Raw genomic sequence first — 18476 nt, 5'->3', positions numbered from 1 at the left:
AAAGTAATGTCTCTGCTTTTTAATATGTTGTCTATTTTGGTCATAACTTTTCTTCCAAGGAGCAAGTGTCTTTTAATTTCATGGCTGCAGTCACCATCTGCAGTGATTTTGGAGCCTAAGAAAATAGTCTGTCACTGTTTCCACTGTTTCTCCATCTTATTTGCCATGAAGTGGTGGGACCGGATGCCATGATCTTAGTTTTCTGAATGTTGAGCTTTAAGCCCACTCTTTCACACTCCTCTTTCACTTTCATCAAGAGGCTCTTTAGTTCTTTGCTTTCTGCGATAAGGGTGGTGTCATCTGCACATCTGAGGTTATTGATATTTCTCCCGGCAGTCTTGATTCCAGCTTGTGCTTCATCCAGCCCAGCATTTCTTATGATGTACTATGTATATAAGTTAAATAAGCAGGGTGACAATGTACAGCCTTGATGTACTCCTTTTCCGATTTGGAACCAGTCTGTGGTTCCATGTCTGATTCTAACTGTTGCTTCTTGACCTGCATACAGATTTCTCAGGAGGCAGGTCAAGTGGTCTGGTATTCCCATCTCTTTCAGAATTTTCCACAGTTTGTTGTGATCCGCAGAGTCAATAAAGCAGTGGATTTTTTTTGGAACTCTCACTTTTTAGATGACCCAATGGATGTTGGCAATTTGATCTCTGGTTCCTCTGCCTTTTCTAAATCCAGCTTGAACATTTAGAAGTTCACGGTTCATGTACTGTTGAAGCCTGTCTTGGAGAATTTTGAGCATTGCTTTACTAGCGTGTGAGATGAGTGCAATTGTGTGGTAGTTTGAGCATTCTTTGGCATTGCCTTTCTTTGGGATTGGAATGAAAACTGACCTTTTCTAGTCCTGTGGCCATTGCTGAGTTTTCCAAATTTGCTGATTTAGTAGGTGTAAAGTTGTCATGGTTATGCAAATGTCATGATTAAGTTTCTTGTCATAGGTTTACAGGATATTCTCTTGTGAAATTTTTTTTCCTTTTGCCTATTTTTCTTATTCCTTTTTTAAAGTTGAAATATAGTTAACTTACAATACTGGTTTCAGGTGTACATCATATGGTTTTGACATTTATGTACATTAGGAAACCATCTCCACAGTGAGTCTAGTAACTACCTGTCACCTCACAAAATTGTTACTGTGTTGTCATGTGCTTCCTGGACCTAGAGGTCTGTCCCTTTCTGCTGTTGTTTTCTCAAGTAAGTCCTCTGCTCTCTCTCCTTCTTTGCTCTTGTTGCAACCTCTCTAACTTGAATGTTGCCCTGCTTGATGTTGTCCTGGAGGTCCTTGAAGCTATTCTCATTTTCCTTAGTTCTTTTTTATTTTTCCTGTTCAGCTTGGGAGGTTTCTGTTCTACTACTCAGCCTTCCAGATCTTTGGTCTGTTCCTTTCTCATCTGATCTACTTGATTCCTTGGAGTACATTTTTTCATCTCTTGTATTCTCCAGTTCTGATTGGTTCTTTTACATATTTTTCACTCTTAGTAGACGTTCTCACTGTGTCCATCCCTTTGCCCTCCTGAATCCTGTGAGCATCTTTATGGTCATGATCTTGGACTCTTCTGGGCTTCCCTGGTGGCTCAGATGGTAAAGAATCTGCCTGTAATGCAGGAGACCCAGGTTCGATCCCCGGATCAGGAAGATCCCCTGGAGAAGGGAATGGCAACTCGCTCCAGTATTTTTGCCTGGAGAATTCCATGCACAGAGGAGTCTGGGGCTGCAGTCCATGGGGTCACAAAGAGTTGGACACAACTGAGTGACTAACACTTTGGACTCTTTTATCAGGTGGATAGTATGTGTGTTTGGTTACTCATGCCTGACTCTTTGCGACCCCATGGACTGCAGTCCACCAGTCTCCTCTGTCCATGGGATTCTCTAGGCAGGAATACTGGAGCAGGTTGCTATTTCCTCCTCCTGGGGATCATCCTGGTCTGGGGATCGAACCCAGGTCTCCTGCATTGGCAGGTGGATTCTTTATCACTGAGCCACCTGGGTGGATTATTCATCTCCGTTTTGTTAAGTTCTTTCTCTTAGGTTTTCTGTTGTTCTTTCATTTGGAACATATTCTCCCATCTCTTCATCTTGCTAACCTTTATTTCTTCATACTAAGTAGGTTAGTTATGTCTGCCAGCCTTGGAGAAGTGGCTTTGTGTGAACAATGTCCTGTGGGGCCCAACAGCACGCCCAGCCCTGGCAGCAGGACCCGAGGCGTCAGGGCTGCCTCCTGTGTGGGTGGCGTGCACCTTTCTTTTGTGCTGGGGCTGGCTGCTGTGGTGTGCTGGTGTGTAGGACTGGCCGCAGCCCAGCTGCCTGGGAGGCCTTGCCTCGCGGCGTTGTTGTGGGCACAGTGGTGAGCTGGGCAGAAGCCTGGCGCCACTAGGCTAGAGGGAGGGTTCCAGGATCATGCCCACCAGCCCTGGTGTCAGCCCTGGGATCAAGATCACAGAAATGACTGCAGCCAGCATCCCAGTCCCCAGGTGAAGCCCCGCTGCCTCCTGCTTCTCCGGGAGGCTCTCTGAGACCCACAGATGGTCTGGCCAAGCTTCTCTGGGAGCATGGCCTCTGTGCGGGAGTTGAGAGTGCGTGAGAGTCTGTGCAGAACCTCTGAGAGCAGCGTCTCTGTTTTCTGTAACCCTGGCTGCCAGCTCTTGGTTCTGCATGCCAAGACGGTAATGCAGAAGTGGGGTGCAGGCTCTAGGCGCACAGCGCCCTGGCCCTGGAGGCCCCTGGCTGGGCCCCCCGCCCGTGGGTCTGTACTGTAGCGTGCTTCCTGGCTCCGCCCGCTCCGCTGGGGTTCCTCCTTTTCCCTTCTCTCTTTCCCACCCCTTTCTCTTTGCTCTGACGGTCCTTGCATCGTAGGTTCTGACCCTGGACGGCTGTTTGGGACTGAGCTGAAGAATGAACTAGCTAAGCTGCCTTTGTCCTTGCCTGGCAGACATTGGTCAGCTTCCTTTGTGTTCCAGTGGACAGCGGTCCCGCTGGCTCGCTAGCTCCCCATGGAGGACGGGGGTTCAACGACCTCTGCAGAGGATAGCCGGGGCCCGGGCGGGAGCCCCCCGCTGCCGGTGCCCCCGGAGGGCCCCGCCGCGCCTGCCGCCTTGGAGCCCGGCAAGTCCTGGTCCTCAGCCCACAGACACGCGAGCAGGAGGCCCGGGCTGTCGAAGCTCTGCCAGAGCCGCATGCTGCTGTCAGGTAAGCAGCCTCTCCCCGCTGGCCGGCGGCCTGTGCAGAACGGGGCCACGCCGGCCTCCTCGCTCGGTGACTCTGCTCTGACAGGAGGGGGGAGGCCTGTGTTTCTGCCGCGTTGGTCCTGCTGTCAATTCTGAGCAGATGAGACACTCTCCTCGTCCAGGCGGGGCTGGGATCGGCCTGCAGTGCAGGGTCGGGCTTAGTCTGCAGTGTGTGAGGTGGCTGGCCAGGTGGGTGGGCTGCCTGGAGCCAGACGGCGTTTTGTTCACTGGACTCAGCATGTGCTGACTGTGCGCGCCCAGGCTCCTGCTCGCCTTCAGATGCAGGTGGCTTAGATGGGCCCGCAGGCGGCCAGCCTCCCCAAGGCCTGCAGGGCCCAGATCCAGCCGAGGGGGAGGGCGCCGCTCTGCCAGGGCAGCTCCTTGTTGGAGGGGCCCCCTGGGGGGCAGCAGGTGGGAGTTGGCTGGAGCTGGAGGAGCGGGCTGGGGGGAGGGAGGTGGGGAAAGCAGAGGGGGACCTGAAGGGCTGGGTGAAATCGGCCTGCTGCCGGGAGCGACTTTCCGGAGTGATGGTGAACGACCCTGCGGGTGGGGGGCCCGGGAGGACAGCGGGACAGTGGGGAGCTTGGCGTTGGTGCTGCTGTGTGCGGGTCTCGGCGGGCCCCGGGGGGTGTTGGAACGCACGGCCGAGTGCTTGTCAACACTGTGGTCGCCTCGTCCTTGGGCCCTCTTGCAGGGGCTCGAGGCAGGGGCCGTGTGGGCTCCAGTGTGTCCCTTTGCCTTCCAGAGGAGAGGTGGAGCTCTTACTGCCTGTCGTCACTGGCTGCCCAAAACATCTGCACGAGCAAGGTGCACTGTGTGGCCTCGCCGGGGCGGACGGGCCTCGCGGGGCCCCTGGGCAGCGCGTCCTGCTGCTCCCTGCTGCGGGGCTTGTCCTCGGGGGGGTCCCCACCGCTGCTCCCGGCCCCTGTGTGCAACCCCAACAAGGCCGTGTTCACCGTGGACGCCAAGACCACAGAGGTGCGTGCTGCGGGGTGTGACTCAGCCACGCCTGGGGTCTGCGGCCTCAGCTTACTGCCTCAGATGGGCACCTGAGCGTGTCAGTGCAGCTAGGAGAACGGTTGGGTCTACCTCTGCAGCGGCGAGAGCAATGACTCTGGAGACCTCAGTATGAATCTGTCTGGGCAAATCGAGTCCTCCCATCGATGCAGAGACTCAAGGAGAGGGGGTAGTGCATCGTGTAATCTTATTTGCTGAGCGTGGAGAGCCAGGATTTAAAGCAAATGCGTTAGCGGGATCGTGTTTGTGTGCACAGAGCTGAGGCTTTTAGGTGGGTGGGCATGGGGCTGGTCCCCGCCACCGCGCCCGTCTTGGTGGGGGAAGCTGGCGTGGTGCCAGTCTCCCTGCTGCACTGCCGGCAGTTGTTTCTGTTTCTCTGGGGTGGAGGAGCTGCAGTGGCTCTGCTGAGAGTTGCCGATGGCGGGGCGGAGAGCGAGGCCTGCGCCGCCTTCCCCTCAGCTGCTCCGGGGGCGGAGGAGCTGCTGCTGACACGGGGCCTCCTCTCTGTGACCGCAGATCCTGGTGGCCAACGACAGAGCATGCCGGCTCCTGGGCTACAGCAGCCACGACCTCATTGGCCAGAAGCTCACTCAGCTCTTCCTGAAGCCAGACCCCGATGTGGTGCAGGCCCTCAGCGAGGAGCATGTGGAGGCTGACGGGCATGCCGCCGTCGCTTTCGGCACCGTGGTGAGTGCAGGCCTCTGGGCTGCTGGCGTTCACGGTTGGCCGTCCCGCCCTTGGCCCTGGCATAGGGGGCAGCTGGGAAGGGGGGTCTGCGAGGCCACATCAGAGTGGAGATGCTGCACTTTCCTGGTGCTCCTTGATGAGGGATGAGGCTCGACCCGCACTGGCAAGCCTGCAGGGCCCACGCCAGGTTCTGAGGAGCTGGCAGTTCTGTCATCTCCCATCTCCGTCTCCATGCCCACCTGTCTGGTGGTGTTGGGGGCTGGCATGGCTACAATGATTCCCTGGAGCTTTGGGCTCCCCAATGTGTGTGTCCAGGCTGGACGTTGACAGGCTGACTTGCGTGTTAAATGCTGAGCCCTGAGCCTCAGGCCTTGAAACAAGTTAGATAGGATCACGTACACCCAGAAAATTACGCGTCCACGGGACTACTGCCTAGAAAGAAAAGCAAACACTGAACATGTGTGGGTGTCTTTCCTTTAAGAAATCTGGCCACCACGTTTCCCTTGCTTTATACTCCGCCGTGAAGCGGAGTATGAGAACAGCTACTTTTCTGATAGATCACTCACTCAGAGACCATATGGTCGAGCGTCGGAAGCCTTGTTTGCACTTTGATTAATTTCTTTACGGGAGGCGGGTGAGCAGCGGGCAGGCACGCCCGCAGGCCGGGCTTGGGCCACTCTGAGCCCCTCTGTGCCCCAGGTGGACATTGTGAGCCGCAGCGGGGAGAGGATCCCGGTGTCCGTGTGGATGAAGAGGGTGAAGCAGGAGAGCAGCCTCTGCTGCGTGGTCATGCTGGAGCCCGTGGAGCGGGTCTCGGCCTGGGTGGCGTTCCGGAGCGACGTGAGTCACGTTCAGGTTCCCAGCTGTGGGTCACCTTACCCCTTGGGGGCCTCCCCACCCCGGCGTGTCAGCACATGGTGTCCCCCAGGGCCTTGGGGCAGGAAGAGGGCCTGGGGCCTGGAGGATGTGCCTGGGGCCCTCCTGGTAGCTGTGCTTGGGCAGGGCATCCGACCTCCCTGGCTTCTGTTCCCCCACCTATGCTCGTGGGATATGAGCCCGGCCCCCCACAGGATGATCTTAACACTTGGATAAAGTCATACGTGTGCCCCCTGGGTGGTGGCTGACACGCAGGCTGCACTTAAGGCTGGCTTGGGTGTGCCGGTTGTGTGTGTGGTTTGTGAGCCTCCAGCGTGAGCCGGGCTTCTGTGGGTGCCTGGGGGAACACGCGTTTGGGAACATCTGGCAGAGCTGGGAGACAGCATTCTGAGGGCGGCTCCCTTTGCCCCTGCACTTTCGAGGCTGGGGCGGGGGGCGCACCACAGCCTTGCCTTCAGCTGGAAGGTACGGAGGTTCAGTGAGGTTTGAAGCTGAAGCACAGGGAACTTGGATCACAAGGCTCAACACTGGCTTTTCCTCCTAGGGCACCGTGACGTCCTGTGATGGGCTTTTCGCGCACCTGCACGGCTTCGCGTCTGGGGAGGAGGTGGTTGGGCAGCACATCACAGACCTCATCCCTTCCCTGCAGCTCCCCCCTCCTGGCGAGCACATCCCCACGGTAGGTCCTCAGGGCAGGGCCCTGGCCGCTGGCGCTGCCTGGCTGAAGCTGGGCCCTGTGGCTGCTGGAGTCTCTCTGTCTAGTGTTGGTTGAGTTCTTAGACCCAGCTCCATGACCTGACAGCAGGAATGTCTGCACTGCAGTCTTGACCAAGGCTCAGAGCCTCTGCGGCGCCCCGACTGGCCACCCCTGCCCCTGGTCCCCTTCCTGGAGCTCCTGTTGGGGCCTCTTTATTGAGAGGTCTGGGGGCTGCGAGGAGGAGGAGTGACTGGTGGGTGTCGTCTCCCACCCAAGTCAGGACCGTGGGTCAGGTGGTGGCAGTCGCTCGGTAGCTCTGGGGGGCAGTGGGGGTTTGGGCTGGGGGTTCTCTTCTCAGCTGGCCCCCCCAGTTCCCAGGGGCCCTGTTTCACAACTAGCGTGCGGCCTTCACACAGCGGTTGCACTGCCAGGATTCACCTGATGTCATAATCAGCCACCTGCAGGGTCAGATGGTCAGGGGTGGTCAAGCTGGGGTAAGGTCGGCTCTGCTGCTGCAGGAAATAGACCCTTCCAGGATGTCGTGGGCTCTCCCTGGCTCTCCTCTGCCTTCAGGCTGAGAGCCAGGCCCTCCCGGGCGGTGGGGTGCTAGTTTCAGTCCCTCCAGCTCGATGGGAAGCCCCTTCTCCCGCACCTTGCTCTCTTTATGCCCCTTATTCTGTCCTGAGACAGTGGACCTCCTGAAGCCCAAAGCTGTGGGGCTCAGTTGGTGCAACCACTGTAGGGGACTGTTTGGCAGCCTCTCATGCTTAACTCTGGCGTGCTGGCATAAGTCCTTTTGGACTTGCTAAGTCGCTTCAGTTGTGTCCTAATCTTTGCTATTCTATGGACTGTAACTGCCAGGCTCCTCTGTCCATGGGATTCTCCAGGCAAGAATACTGGAGTGGGTTGCCAGGTGTTCCTCCAGGGGATCTTTCCGACCCAGGGATCGAACCCACGTCTCTTTTGTCTCCTGCGTTGGCAGGTGGATTCTTTATCATTAGCGCCACCTGGGAAGCCCTTGCTTAACTCTGAACATAAGCACACTTCTGCCCCATCCCAGGCACGCATCCAGAGGAGGTGTGTGTGCCAGGAGGCACACGCGCACACGTGTGTGTGTACCAAAAGACATGTGCAGGCATACTCCCAGCAGCTCCATGCTGGATCCACCTGTCACCTCTGCAGCAAAAGTGGCTGTGCCCTTCTTTCCTCGGGGCTCACTGGGGCCTGGGGTCTTACCAGGGGGAGTCTGGGGTCTTGAGTTCCGCCCCCGGTCAGGGTGCAGGGCTGGTGCAGGGAGCTTCCCCATGTTTGGGCCTTGGGCCTCTGCAGATCTTGTGGGGGAACCCTTAAAAAGGAGGCAGGCACATTGGGTGAGGGGTAGACACAGGCTTGGGGACTGGCCGTCTTGAGAGCAGAAAGGAGCTGACCTGGAAAGCCTGTTAGACGCTTCTCTTGTGGGATTTGCTTGGGAGAGTGGACAGGTTCTGAGTGTTTAAAGCAGAGAAATCTGATGGAGGACTTGGTGGTGTGGATGATGGGGGGCCGTGGAGGCAGAGTGGAGATGGACAGACTACCCGGAGGCCAGCAGTCTGGGGAGCCCCCGTCCCCCTGGCTGCAGAGGCAGGTGCTGGGGGCCTGGTGGTCCAGGTGGGGAGCACAGGGACTCGCTTCCTGCAGGCTTGGGGGAGGGGCCAGGCCGGTCCTGGCGCGTGGCTTGATGGCCCCTGTGTGCACTGCGTTTGGGCTCTTCTGGAGTGGAGAGCGGTCGTGCTGGCTTGGGTCCCGGCCGTGGCTCTTGGTCAGGTCTCTGCCTTCCCTAGGGTGGAGGGGCGGTGGGGAGATGAGGCAGGAAGAGCAGGGTGGAGGGTGGGTGTCCCGGGGGTGCCCGCCGAGCAGCAGAACCTCACAGCTTGGGCCACTGGAGGTGCCGCGGTGGGCGCAGTGGTGTGCCTTTCTTCCAGAATCTCAAGATTCAGAGGTCCGTCGGAAGAGCCAGGGATGGTGCCACCTTCCCCCTGAGCCTGAAGCTGAAGTCCCAGCCCAGCAGCGAGGAGGCTGCAGATGGCGAGGTGGCCCCTGGCGGGGGCTACTCAGCATCCATCTGGGTGTTCTCCACCATCAGTGGGCTCATCACACTCCTGCCCGATGGGACCATCTACGGCATCAACCACAGCTTTGCCCTGATGCTGTTTGGTTACGGAAAGGCTGAGCTCCTGGGCAAGGTGGGCTGGGAGGCCGGGTGTGACCCCCAGAGGCCTGTGCACCGTGCCTGCTGCTGCGGTGGCCGGCTTCCCTGGGGACTTGGGCCCAGAGAGTGGGACCTCTGCCTTGGCCCCACGCCCCGCCTGTGCCCGTTTGTCTGGACCTCCGTCAGAGCCCTTGCGTGTCAGGTGCCCCTCAGGAGAGGGAAGGGGCTCTGCCCGAAAGCCTGTCCCACACGAGGTCTGGTCTGAGTTCCTGCAGGGTGTTGTCACAGCCTCCACACCTCCTCCAGCCATCTGGGGGCCACGGTGGGTTGGCTTGGAGGAGGCGTCTCTGTAACCTCTTTCTTGGACCGGGCTGGGCTCTGCGGGCAGGCGAGCCTCTTAGGCCGCCTGAGAGGGGCCCTCCCTCGTGGTCTCCGCGATCCTCCAGGGCTTCTGGGGAGGGGCGTGGGCGCCCACTTGGTTGAGGGGGTGGTTCATGCTGGAGGGAGAGGCTGCTATGTGGTGCGTCACTCGACATCTGAGCAGCCCCCTGCCCCTGGCCCCATGCCTGGCTGGCCCGGCTCTTGAGGTGGGTGCTGGCTGGGCTCCCCACACCTTCCGCTGAGTACCTCGATGCCCACAGGCAGCCATCCCCTCTCGCCACCCTCACTGGGGCCAGCACTGCACACCAACCAGCCAGCCAGAGCTTTAACCAGAGCCTCAAAAGAGGTCCTGCCCTGTTTTCTAATAGAAATACTAGTTTGAATTAAGTGCAACAGTTCAATTGAAGTTAACGATCACACAGTTGGAGTGATTTCTGGACAAGGGCTTCCCGCAGGAACGTGGGGCCACCGAGTCCTTGCAGGGAGTACATGACAGCAGGCTGGTTAGGGTTTGCTAAGGGAAAGAGAAACTAGTTGTGATTTCCATGGTGGGTGTCAGGGGTGCTCGGACCTGCCGAGAGGAGCTTGACCTGGGGTTTTTCCGGACCTTGTCCAGGCCTGCTCACGTCCTCTTCACACTCTGCCCGGGTGGGGCCTTGCCGAGTTCTGAAGCAGCCTTTGTTTCCTAGAACATCACCTTCCTGATTCCTGGTTTCTACCACCACATGGACCTTGCCTATGACAGCTCCTTACCTCTGCGGGACCTGGCCAGCTGCCTGGACGCTGGCAGCCAGAGTGGGCCTGGGGTCAGCATGGAGGACGAGCCTGCCGGCACAGCCCAGGGTGAGGCCAGCCCCCTCCTCCTCCCAGGCCACCCCCTCCACGGGAAAGGGGCTGCAGCTGGGGGTGGGCGTGGGCATGATGGGGGGCAGTGGTGGCGTGGGGACCCTGTACTGTGGATTTGGTGTTCTTCTCTGTGTCTTGTGGGCCTTCCACGTTCCAGGGGATGGGACGCGTGTGTGGGGCTCACAGCTGTGCTGGTGGTGTTCTTCTCTGTGTCTTGTGGGCCTTCCACGTTCCAGGGATAGGACACTTTAGTGGGGCTTACAGCTGTGTTTGCGCAGAGCGCAGGATGGGAGATGCCCAAGTAAGTCACGTGTGCCTGCGTCTAGCGCCACAGCTAGTTGGCAGTCTTGCTGTGCGAGTAAGTGATGTAGCTTTATGTAAGTAGCTGAAGGTGGGACTGATGTCAGATCCATCCCTGAGTCAGCAGTCTCATAAAATTTGTCTAGTTTTGTCTATTTCCAGTGTGTGTTTGTTTTTTTTTCCTCTAATTTACTTATTTAGTTTTAGCTGTGCAGGGTCTTTGTCACTGTGCAGGCGTTTCTCTAGTTGTGGAGAGTGGAGGCTCCTCTCCAGTCAAGGTGCGAGGGCTTCTCACTGCAGTGGCTTCTGTTGGGGAGCACCGGCTCTAGGGTGCACGGGCTCCAGTAGCTGAGGCTCGTGACTCCTGGCTGCGGCTCGCAGGATCTAGGGCACAGGCTCAGGAGTGGTGGCGCCCGGGCCTCACTGCCGCACAGCACGTGGGCTCACCCCAGACCAGGGGCTGAATCTGTGTCTCTTGCACTGGCAGATGGATTCTTTACACTGAGCCACCAGGGAAGCCTTCCAGTGCTTTTAACTTAACATTTAGATGACTTCAATAAAAGCCCTGAGTCCACACTGTGACACTGTAGCACTGTGTGAGGGGTGCACTGTGGGGCTCCCGCTGCACGGACTGCTGTCTGTTCTCTGGAGGTGGAGCCCCGGGAAGTAAGGCCCAGCGGAGGATCCAGCAGCCTCTGGGGGGCTCAATTCCCCTCCAGGAGGCTATGTGGGGCAGCCCTGGTGTTGCCTTGGGGGCTGACCGAGGTCTGCGCCCACGAGTGCCGTCACCTGAGGGCGAGTCTGGGGAAAGACCTGGACTTGGAGGAAACACCAGTGGATTTAATATAGTCACTGAGGGGAAATGTGACTGTGTGGTGTCTGACAGGACGTGAGTGCTCGCTGTCAGATGGTGTGTGTCGGGCCTTAGATGTGACTGTGGGGGTCTGACAGGACGTGAGTGCTCGCTGTCAGATGGTGTGTGTCGGGCCTTAGATGTGACTGTGGTGTCTGACAGGATGTGAGTGCTCGCTGTCAGATGGTGTGTGTCGGGCCTGAGATGTGACTGTGGGTGTCTGACAGGACGTGAGTGCTCGCTGTCAGATGGTGTGTGTCGGGCCTGAGATGTGACTGTGGGTGTCTGACAGGACGTGAGTGCTCACTGTCACATGGTGTGTGTTGGGCCTGAGATGTGACTGTGTGGCGCCTGACAGGACGTGAGTGCTCACTGTCAGATGGTGTGTGTCAGGCCTCAGATGTGACTGTGGTGTCTGACAGGATGTGAGTGCACTGTCAGATTGTGTGTGTCAGGCCTCAGATGTGACTGTGTGGTGTCTGACAGGATGTGAGTGCTCACTGTCAGATGGTGTGTGTCGGGCCTTAGATGTGACTGTGTGGCACCTGATGAGGACGTGAGAGCTCACTGTCAGATGGTGTGTGTCAGGCCTTGATTGCAGTGTTTGGAGTGTTTCCCATGTCATGCAGGATCTCTTTGTGGTGCATGGCCTCCCTTCTCGTGCCACGCTGGCCCCAGCTTGTGGAAGCTCAGTAGTTGTGGTGTGTGGCCTTAGTTTGTCTGTGGCATGTGGATCTTTGTTTCCTGACCAGGGATCAAACCCATGTCCCCTGCATTGGAAGTGGAGATTCTTCACCATTGGACACCAGGGATGTCCCTGGTGTTCAGTTTTTAAAAGATGCTTTGTCAGGCTACTGACTCTCTTTGAATGGCCCCTTTTCTTAACATGAGGTTTCCTTCATTGTATCTGGATTTTTCTATCTGCAAAGACTCTTTTCAAGTTTTTTTTCCTCTGTCATTGTTACGTTCCCTTTTCTCTTTTTCCAGGATCTAAGTTCTTTCAGTGTGTGTGTATAATTCATGTTCTTTGTAGGAAATTGGGTGGGCGGCATCAGCGGACCTCTGCCCTCATGGTCTCCAGGGTGGACCTGTGGGCATTGCACGCTTGCTCGCGGTGCCAGTCTGCCGCTCCTGCCAGTGGGGGCCAGACTCTTCCTGGGAGCCTGCCCCGTGCAGGCTGCTGTGTAGCATGGACAGTCGTGCCCCTGCCACCCTGGTTACTGTGGTGGCCTGGCCATGCTGTAGGCTGGCACTCTGTCTGGCCTCTGGAGCCTGGGCAGATCCAGGTGATGCATGTGCAGGCATGAGGCGGAGAAGACACCATGCTCCAGAGGGAAAGCAGAGCCGGGGAGCCTGTGCCTTCTGGGTCCCCAGGCCTGAAGGAACAGGGCTTCTGGGAAAGGGAGCAGGCCAGGCATGACGGGGAGGCCAGAGGCCCCGAGGAGAGGAGCAGGCTTAGGCCGCAGGCCTCTGGTTCTCCCCTGGCATCAGAGAGTGGAGCTCCTGGGGGCTGTCAGCAGTGAGGGGCCCAGGGCCTGGGCTGGGAGCCAGGGCTGCACTGAGGACATGGACCTGGCAGCATTTCTGAGGTCAGGTCAGGCCCCCGCTCAGCGGACAGGAGGTGGTTTTCAGTGGGATGCACCAGCCAGTGGGAAACACTCTTTTTTTTGCCAGATACAAAGGTGGACACCGAGACCTCAAAGCCAGCGGAGAGCCAGGACACATCCCCTATAGCCCTGGTCCCCACAGACCCCAGGGGCTCCCTGCCCGCCTCCCCGCCGGCACTGCCCCCTCCGGGGTAAGTCCTCCAAGGGAGGGGCAGGTGCACGTGGGAGGGGGAGGGTGCTCTGCATGTGATGACAGGGGTGACACCGGCGCCCCTGGATGGCCGTGCTGCTGCCGTGTCGCCGGCCTGTTTTACGGGTAAGGAAGCATTTAGGCAGGATCCAGGGAACTGGTCCCAGCATAATTTCCTCGTTTCAAAAATCTCTTGACTCTGTTTGCTTTTAAATAACACAGTATTCTATTTAGATGAGAAGGGTTCATTTTGGAAAACTTAGGAAAGTTAGACACATCCACTTGTTCAGTTATCAGTCCTGTTGCGTGCAGTGTTTTGGTGTGTTTTCAACCAGTTTCTCATTTTGAAAAATCACTTTGAGATTGAGTGTACAGTAACGCGCTAACCTCGGTGGGCCTTTCTCCTCTCCCCCGGGAGGGGCTGCTCCCGCTCCGCTCGGCGTCCCTCGCTGCCCTGGGGTCAGGACACAGGTCAGCAGTGCCTGTCCTGAAGTGGACCAGAAGCACGTCCTTGTTTCTGGCTTCTTTAGCTCTCCATTGTGCGAGATTTATCGATACCACACAGTTTTCTAGTTTTTTTGAAATGATGTTTTAAACACGTGCTATGTGAATGTGTGTGTTTAACTACTGAGGAATAATGATGAACAGCAAAAGTCCCCCAACTCTCCCAGCTGTGACCTCCTTCCAGACCATCTCCCCACGCCCTTGAGTGTAAGCCCTTGCTACACAGACAGGCTGCCCTGCACACGCCCTCCTAAACATGTGCACGTGCTGGAGGCACTGTGCATCCCCGGAGCAAGCCTGCTCCTCACGCGGCCCCGCGGCTTGTGGACGCAGCCCCTGCTGTTTGGGTCACCCTCTGGCTTCCGGCTTGGCTTCAGTGGTTGGAGCAGCATGACCCCATCAGTCCTTGCTGAGCGCTCACACACACGGGGTGAGGAGGGGAGGGCCCGTCGCCCCTTGGTTCCCCTAGAGAGTCCTGCAGGTCCTTGGAACCCCGCTCACAGCCGCCTCCCCTGCGGCGGTCCTTGAGCGGAGCCTGCCTCTCAGTGCCTCTTCCTGGCCCTCTGCTGCAATGTTTACCCATTGCCGCACGCCTGTCCCCCAGCCAGGCTGGGCACCGCCACTTTCTGTTGCCCCCGGGGCTGTTGTCCGGCCTGGGCTGACCCGGGGCGGCGCCTAGCGCTGTGCCGAGTGGGTGTTAGTGGCCGGGGTGGACCCCTATCCGCGGCTTTGCAGTCACCTGCAAAGCGGTCACCGCAGTCACCATGGTGGCCTCTTCCTCTGTGGTCCCCCGTCCCCAGCATGCCGGGGGCTCTGTGCTCTGGCTCCCAGGACCCTGCACCCGGCTCTCCCAGCCCTGACTCCTCTTGCCCTCCCGCTCTGTGCTGTAGATCTGGTGGTGGTTGTAGCCGTCATGATTCCTCCCCTTTCTCCCCACACCTCCTGCTGCGCGGGCACAGGGAGCCTGACCCCCTGGCTGGCTGTTGGGGCCTGCTCACCGCATGGTGAGCATGGGGACCACAGCCTTCAGCACAGGGTCCTAGTGCTTGGACTGTGCCTGGGTGAGTCACTGCTAAGTGTGAATTTGCCTGGAGAACGCGTGACTTGGTGTTTCACTTTTTAACTTTGTTATGAAAGTTCATCTTCTCTCCAGTCCTGTTCATGGTGGTCATCGCTTTGTGCTTGACTCTGGTGGTGGGGGGGGAATCCGTGTGATCACCTCTGTGGCTCCTAAGTGACTGTGTCGTCCCATGTCACAACCCGCAGAGGGGACAGCATCCCAGGAGGAAGCTGGTCACCGCCCGAGTGCCTGCGAGATGTGCCTGAGGGAGGCCCATCCGCCCGCAGCGGCTCCTCGTCACCCGAGGGCCAGCAGCGCTCCATCTCAGAGCAAGAGCAGCCGGCGACAGCAGAGCGCCTCAGCCGGGGCCTTCAGCGGGGGAGTCAGTCTGACCTGGGGGACACAAAGCCGTCTGCTTCCCAGGAAGACTCGGAAGCTGCTGCCCTGGGTGCAGACAGGAGCAGTGGGGATGAGGCGCAGGGCCCATGTCAGGAGGTACGGGTTGGGTGGGCCGGCACCAGCGATTCAGACCAGGGCCCTGACACTGCCACCACTGCCGCGCCCCACACCGAGGGTCGCCTGGCCGGGCAGGGCCCCCAGGGGCAGCAGAGCATGCTGCCAGGAAGCCCGCCCTCGACCCCCAGCCCCCCAGGGACGCTGCAGCTCCTGTTCTCGACGCCGCCTTTGGACGAGCCCTGGCTGGGCATGCGGCAGGACAGAGAGGAGCTGCACACATGCCTGATAAAGGAGCAGCTGTCCGCCTTGAGCTTCGCAGCTCCTAGGGCCGTCTCCTACGCTGAGCTGGTCCTGACGGGGCAGCCCCTGCCTTCCGCCCCTGCATCCTTGTCGGACCTGAGAGCCATAGACCCACGGGGCGGCCGCTCGGGCAGCTCCTCGGCCTGCTACGCCCTGGCCACCGACCTGCCCGGTGCCCTGGAGGCTGTGGAGGCCCCGGAGGCTGGCGAGAATTCGTTTTCCTGGAACCTCAAGGAGCTTGTTTTCAGGGACTGGACAGACCGAACTTCTTCCAACTGTTCGTGCGCCACATCTGAACTTGGGGGCACACCCTCGCCTTCCCTGGTGGGCTCTGATGCAGACGTGGGTGTCCTGCACAGGCAGCAGTCAGACGTGCTGAACGACCGGGAGCTGCTGCTGCTGACCGGCACCTGCGTTGATCTGGGTGGGGGCCGGCGCTTCCGCGAGAGCCGCCTGGGCCTGGAGGAGACAGAGCCGTCCCAGACCTGTCTGGTGTCCTCCGAGCACCAGGATGTGAATGGCCGCCACAGCCTGAGCTGCATCCTCCCCGTGCCGGGAGCCGGCCCTGAGGATGACTGCCTGTTGGAGGCACCCGGGCTGAGCCTCCAGGTCACCTCCACGCCTGTGAGAGCCGAGGGCCCCGGCCCTGCACCCCTTAGGGTGGCCGACCTGCAGCCGGAGATCCAGGAGGGCACCTACACGGGGAGCTGCTGCCACCGGGACGGTTCGCAGCTGAGTATGTGCGGGCAGGCGGGGCGGGCGGGGGGCCTGGTCTCCTGCTGCCCTGAGAGTGCGCTCTGTGGGGTGGGGGGCTCCTCATCCTGGTGTCTCGGGGGGCTTCACCCCTGGAATAGTATGGCAGAAATGATGAATTATATTAAGAGAAGAACTTGAAGTTACAGTTTGCCTCTTGAAAGTTAGGACTACAAGTACGTGTGCTGGCGGGGGTAATCCGGGGTCCTGGCCGCTCTGTGCGATGCAGCAGTCCCGCCGGGAGGGGAGGGTGGGGCTCGGATCTCCACAGGCTGTCGGGGTTCAGGGACAGCCAGGTCTGGGTGAGGACCGAGCCCGCCCTCCCGGCAGTGCCCCGAGTCCTCCGGGGTGGGGAGAGCCTCTGTATGGCTTCTGACGGTCTTCTGACATTCTGGGTGAGGTTCTAGCCACATGTGGGATTTCAAGCCTGCATGTGTTCCGTGTGCAAGGAGGCTGCCCTTCTTGGAACCTCTGCTCTGGGGGGTGGGGGTCAGCCCTTTAGCTTGTCCCTTTTTATTTTCCTAATTTTCCAGCGGTGCTGTATTTCAGCCAGTTGTTTTCCTCATTGTCAATTTCCTAGTGTTGACTACAGGGCTTTTTTCCTAACCTTAAAAAAGTTTTATGAGTGATATATGTTATTTGTAGAAATACTAGAAATAAAAGACTAAAAAGAAGAAAATAAAATAACCTGTAAAGCCCCTGCCAGGAAGAAGCTAGGCACGTTTGCTTTGCTGTGTCCCCAGGAGGCTGTGTCCACACACACCTGTGCCCCGGTGGTGTGCCGTGGTGTGCATAGGGTGTGCGGCAGGGTGGCACCTGTGTGCGTGGCTCCCCAGCCAGACTCTGGAGGGTGCTGGGGCAGCTTCTCCAGGCTCATCTGTGTTGGTCGCTGGTGGTGGGTCTCCCCTGAGCCGCTTGGCCTCCAGCTGCCCTGGCGGACGGGCTGGCCCCTGGCCCCATGCCGGGGAGGTGTGGCTGCTGGCCTCAGCCGTGCCCTTCTGTGGGTGCAGGGCCCTGCCCGCGTGGCTGCCCTGCGTGGAGGCCGCGCGCGGCTGTGGGGCTCAGCAGGGGTCCGGTCTCGCCGCCCTCCGCAGGTGTGCAGTTTGAGGTGCGGCGCGTGGAGCTCCAGGGCCCAGCCACCCTCTTCTGCTGCTGGCTGGTGAAGGACCTGCTGCACAGCCGCCTGGACTCGGCCCTGCGCAGCCGCGTGCTGCTGGCCAGCCTGCCCAGCTCCGCCCACTCTACCTGCGAGCTGTCCGCGGCCAGCCTGGGGGAGGTGCGTGTCTGTGGACGGCGCCTGCTGTCCACCCGCCCGTCCCGTCAGCACCCGTGTCCTCCGGGGCGGGAGAGGCTCTGTGGCTCCCCACACTGCCGTCCAGCCTCCTGGGTGAGGTGCGAGCCACACGTGGGCTTTCAAGTCTGCATGTGCCCGTGTGCACGGTGGGGCCTGGGTGAGCGCCAGTTCGCACTGGCACATTCAGGGCCTGGGCGTACCTCTAGAGAGCATGTCTCGGGCTGGGGACCCCAGGGGCCTGAGGAGCAGGCGGGGCAGTGGGTGCCGCTCTCCCTGCCCGCTGTGGGCAGGGGGCCACGGCCGTCTCTGCTGCCCCCCTTCAGCGTGCTGCGTGTGGCCCCTCAGACTTGCCTTTGTGGGCGCAGGTGCTTGGAACCAAACCCTGGTTTGAGGAGCCCCCCAAGGCCGTGGAGCCGGAGGGGCTGGCAGCCTGCGAGGGGGCGTACTCCCTTAAGTACAGCACGCTCAACCCGATCGGCAGCGGGGCCTTTGGCTTCGTGTGGACGGCGGTGGACAAGGAGGCGAATAAGGAGGTACTGGGCCCCTGAGGGGTGGGGGTGCTGGGGGGTGGCTCTGATGCACCCCACACCCTCCCTCCCAGTCCCACTGTGGGCACGCCTGTAGTTGCCGGGGCGTTTGGTGACCATACTGCCTGTCCCTGCAAACCCCCAGGCCGCCTGGATACCCCGGGCCTGGCCCGCTGCTTCCTGGGAGGGCCCATGTGGGACCTGTTGCCACGTTGCTCGTCATTGCTGGAATCTGCCACAGCTGCGTGCTTGGCTCGACAGCAGCGGCGTCTGTGTTAAAGTCATGTTGGTTTTAGTGATTTTTCAGTCGATCTATTTGGTTTCTTCCTCTGCTGGCACTGATGATTGTGCCCCCTTCTCTATTATTTACATCTCATTGCCTTCTTTTCCTTCCTGCTGTCACCTTGACTGGGACCTGCAGAGCCGTGAGGAGTAACAGGTATGCTGCCCAGCCTCCTGGTGGTCCTCTGCCCACTCCGGTGACTCCTTTTATTTCTTGACTTTTGTTTGAGGCTCTTTCATTTCTTGATGGATACTTTTTGTTTGAGACTATTTCATTTTATTTTAAGTTCAATTTTTTTTTAATTTAAGGAATAAATATTGACTTAGGTCTAATGACTTTTCAGCATCTATTGCAACGATCATGTTCTTGTTTCTTTTATTAATATATGAATAACCACAGTCAACTTTTATTTGCAGACTCAATCCTT

At 58.8% G+C, this 18476-nt stretch overlaps 1 protein-coding gene across 4 annotated transcripts in view; it reads left to right on the top strand.

Annotated features, from left to right (window-relative positions):
- Window positions 1-18476, top strand: part of PASK (PAS domain containing serine/threonine kinase) — a 32394-nt gene that overhangs the window by 3554 nt on the left and 10364 nt on the right. For 2 of the 4 annotated variants that reach the window (XM_043462210.1, XM_043462211.1), the window contains exons 2-12: window positions 2936-3192; window positions 3976-4208; window positions 4764-4934; window positions 5634-5774; window positions 6355-6489; window positions 8469-8729; window positions 9766-9919; window positions 12750-12873; window positions 14643-15928; window positions 17040-17221; window positions 17605-17772. In XM_043462210.1, the coding sequence (XP_043318145.1) occupies window positions 2997-3192; window positions 3976-4208; window positions 4764-4934; window positions 5634-5774; window positions 6355-6489; window positions 8469-8729; window positions 9766-9919; window positions 12750-12873; window positions 14643-15928; window positions 17040-17221; window positions 17605-17772 (3051 nt within the window). In that variant the 5' untranslated portion in view covers window positions 2936-2996. Of the gene's footprint in view, window positions 1-2859; window positions 3193-3975; window positions 4209-4763; window positions 4935-5633; window positions 5775-6354; window positions 6490-8468; window positions 8730-9765; window positions 9920-12749; window positions 12874-14642; window positions 15929-17039; window positions 17222-17604; window positions 17773-18476 lie in introns of all 4 variants that reach the window. The other 2 variants (XM_043462208.1, XM_043462209.1) reach the window with 2 other exon arrangements.

Source organism: Cervus canadensis, chromosome 2, assembly GCF_019320065.1.
Source record: "Cervus canadensis isolate Bull #8, Minnesota chromosome 2, ASM1932006v1, whole genome shotgun sequence".
Classification (NCBI taxonomy): Eukaryota; Metazoa; Chordata; class Mammalia; order Artiodactyla; family Cervidae; genus Cervus; species Cervus canadensis.
The sequence above is the reverse complement of the archived record's forward strand: the minus strand, read 5'-3'. Positions and strand labels throughout refer to the sequence as shown.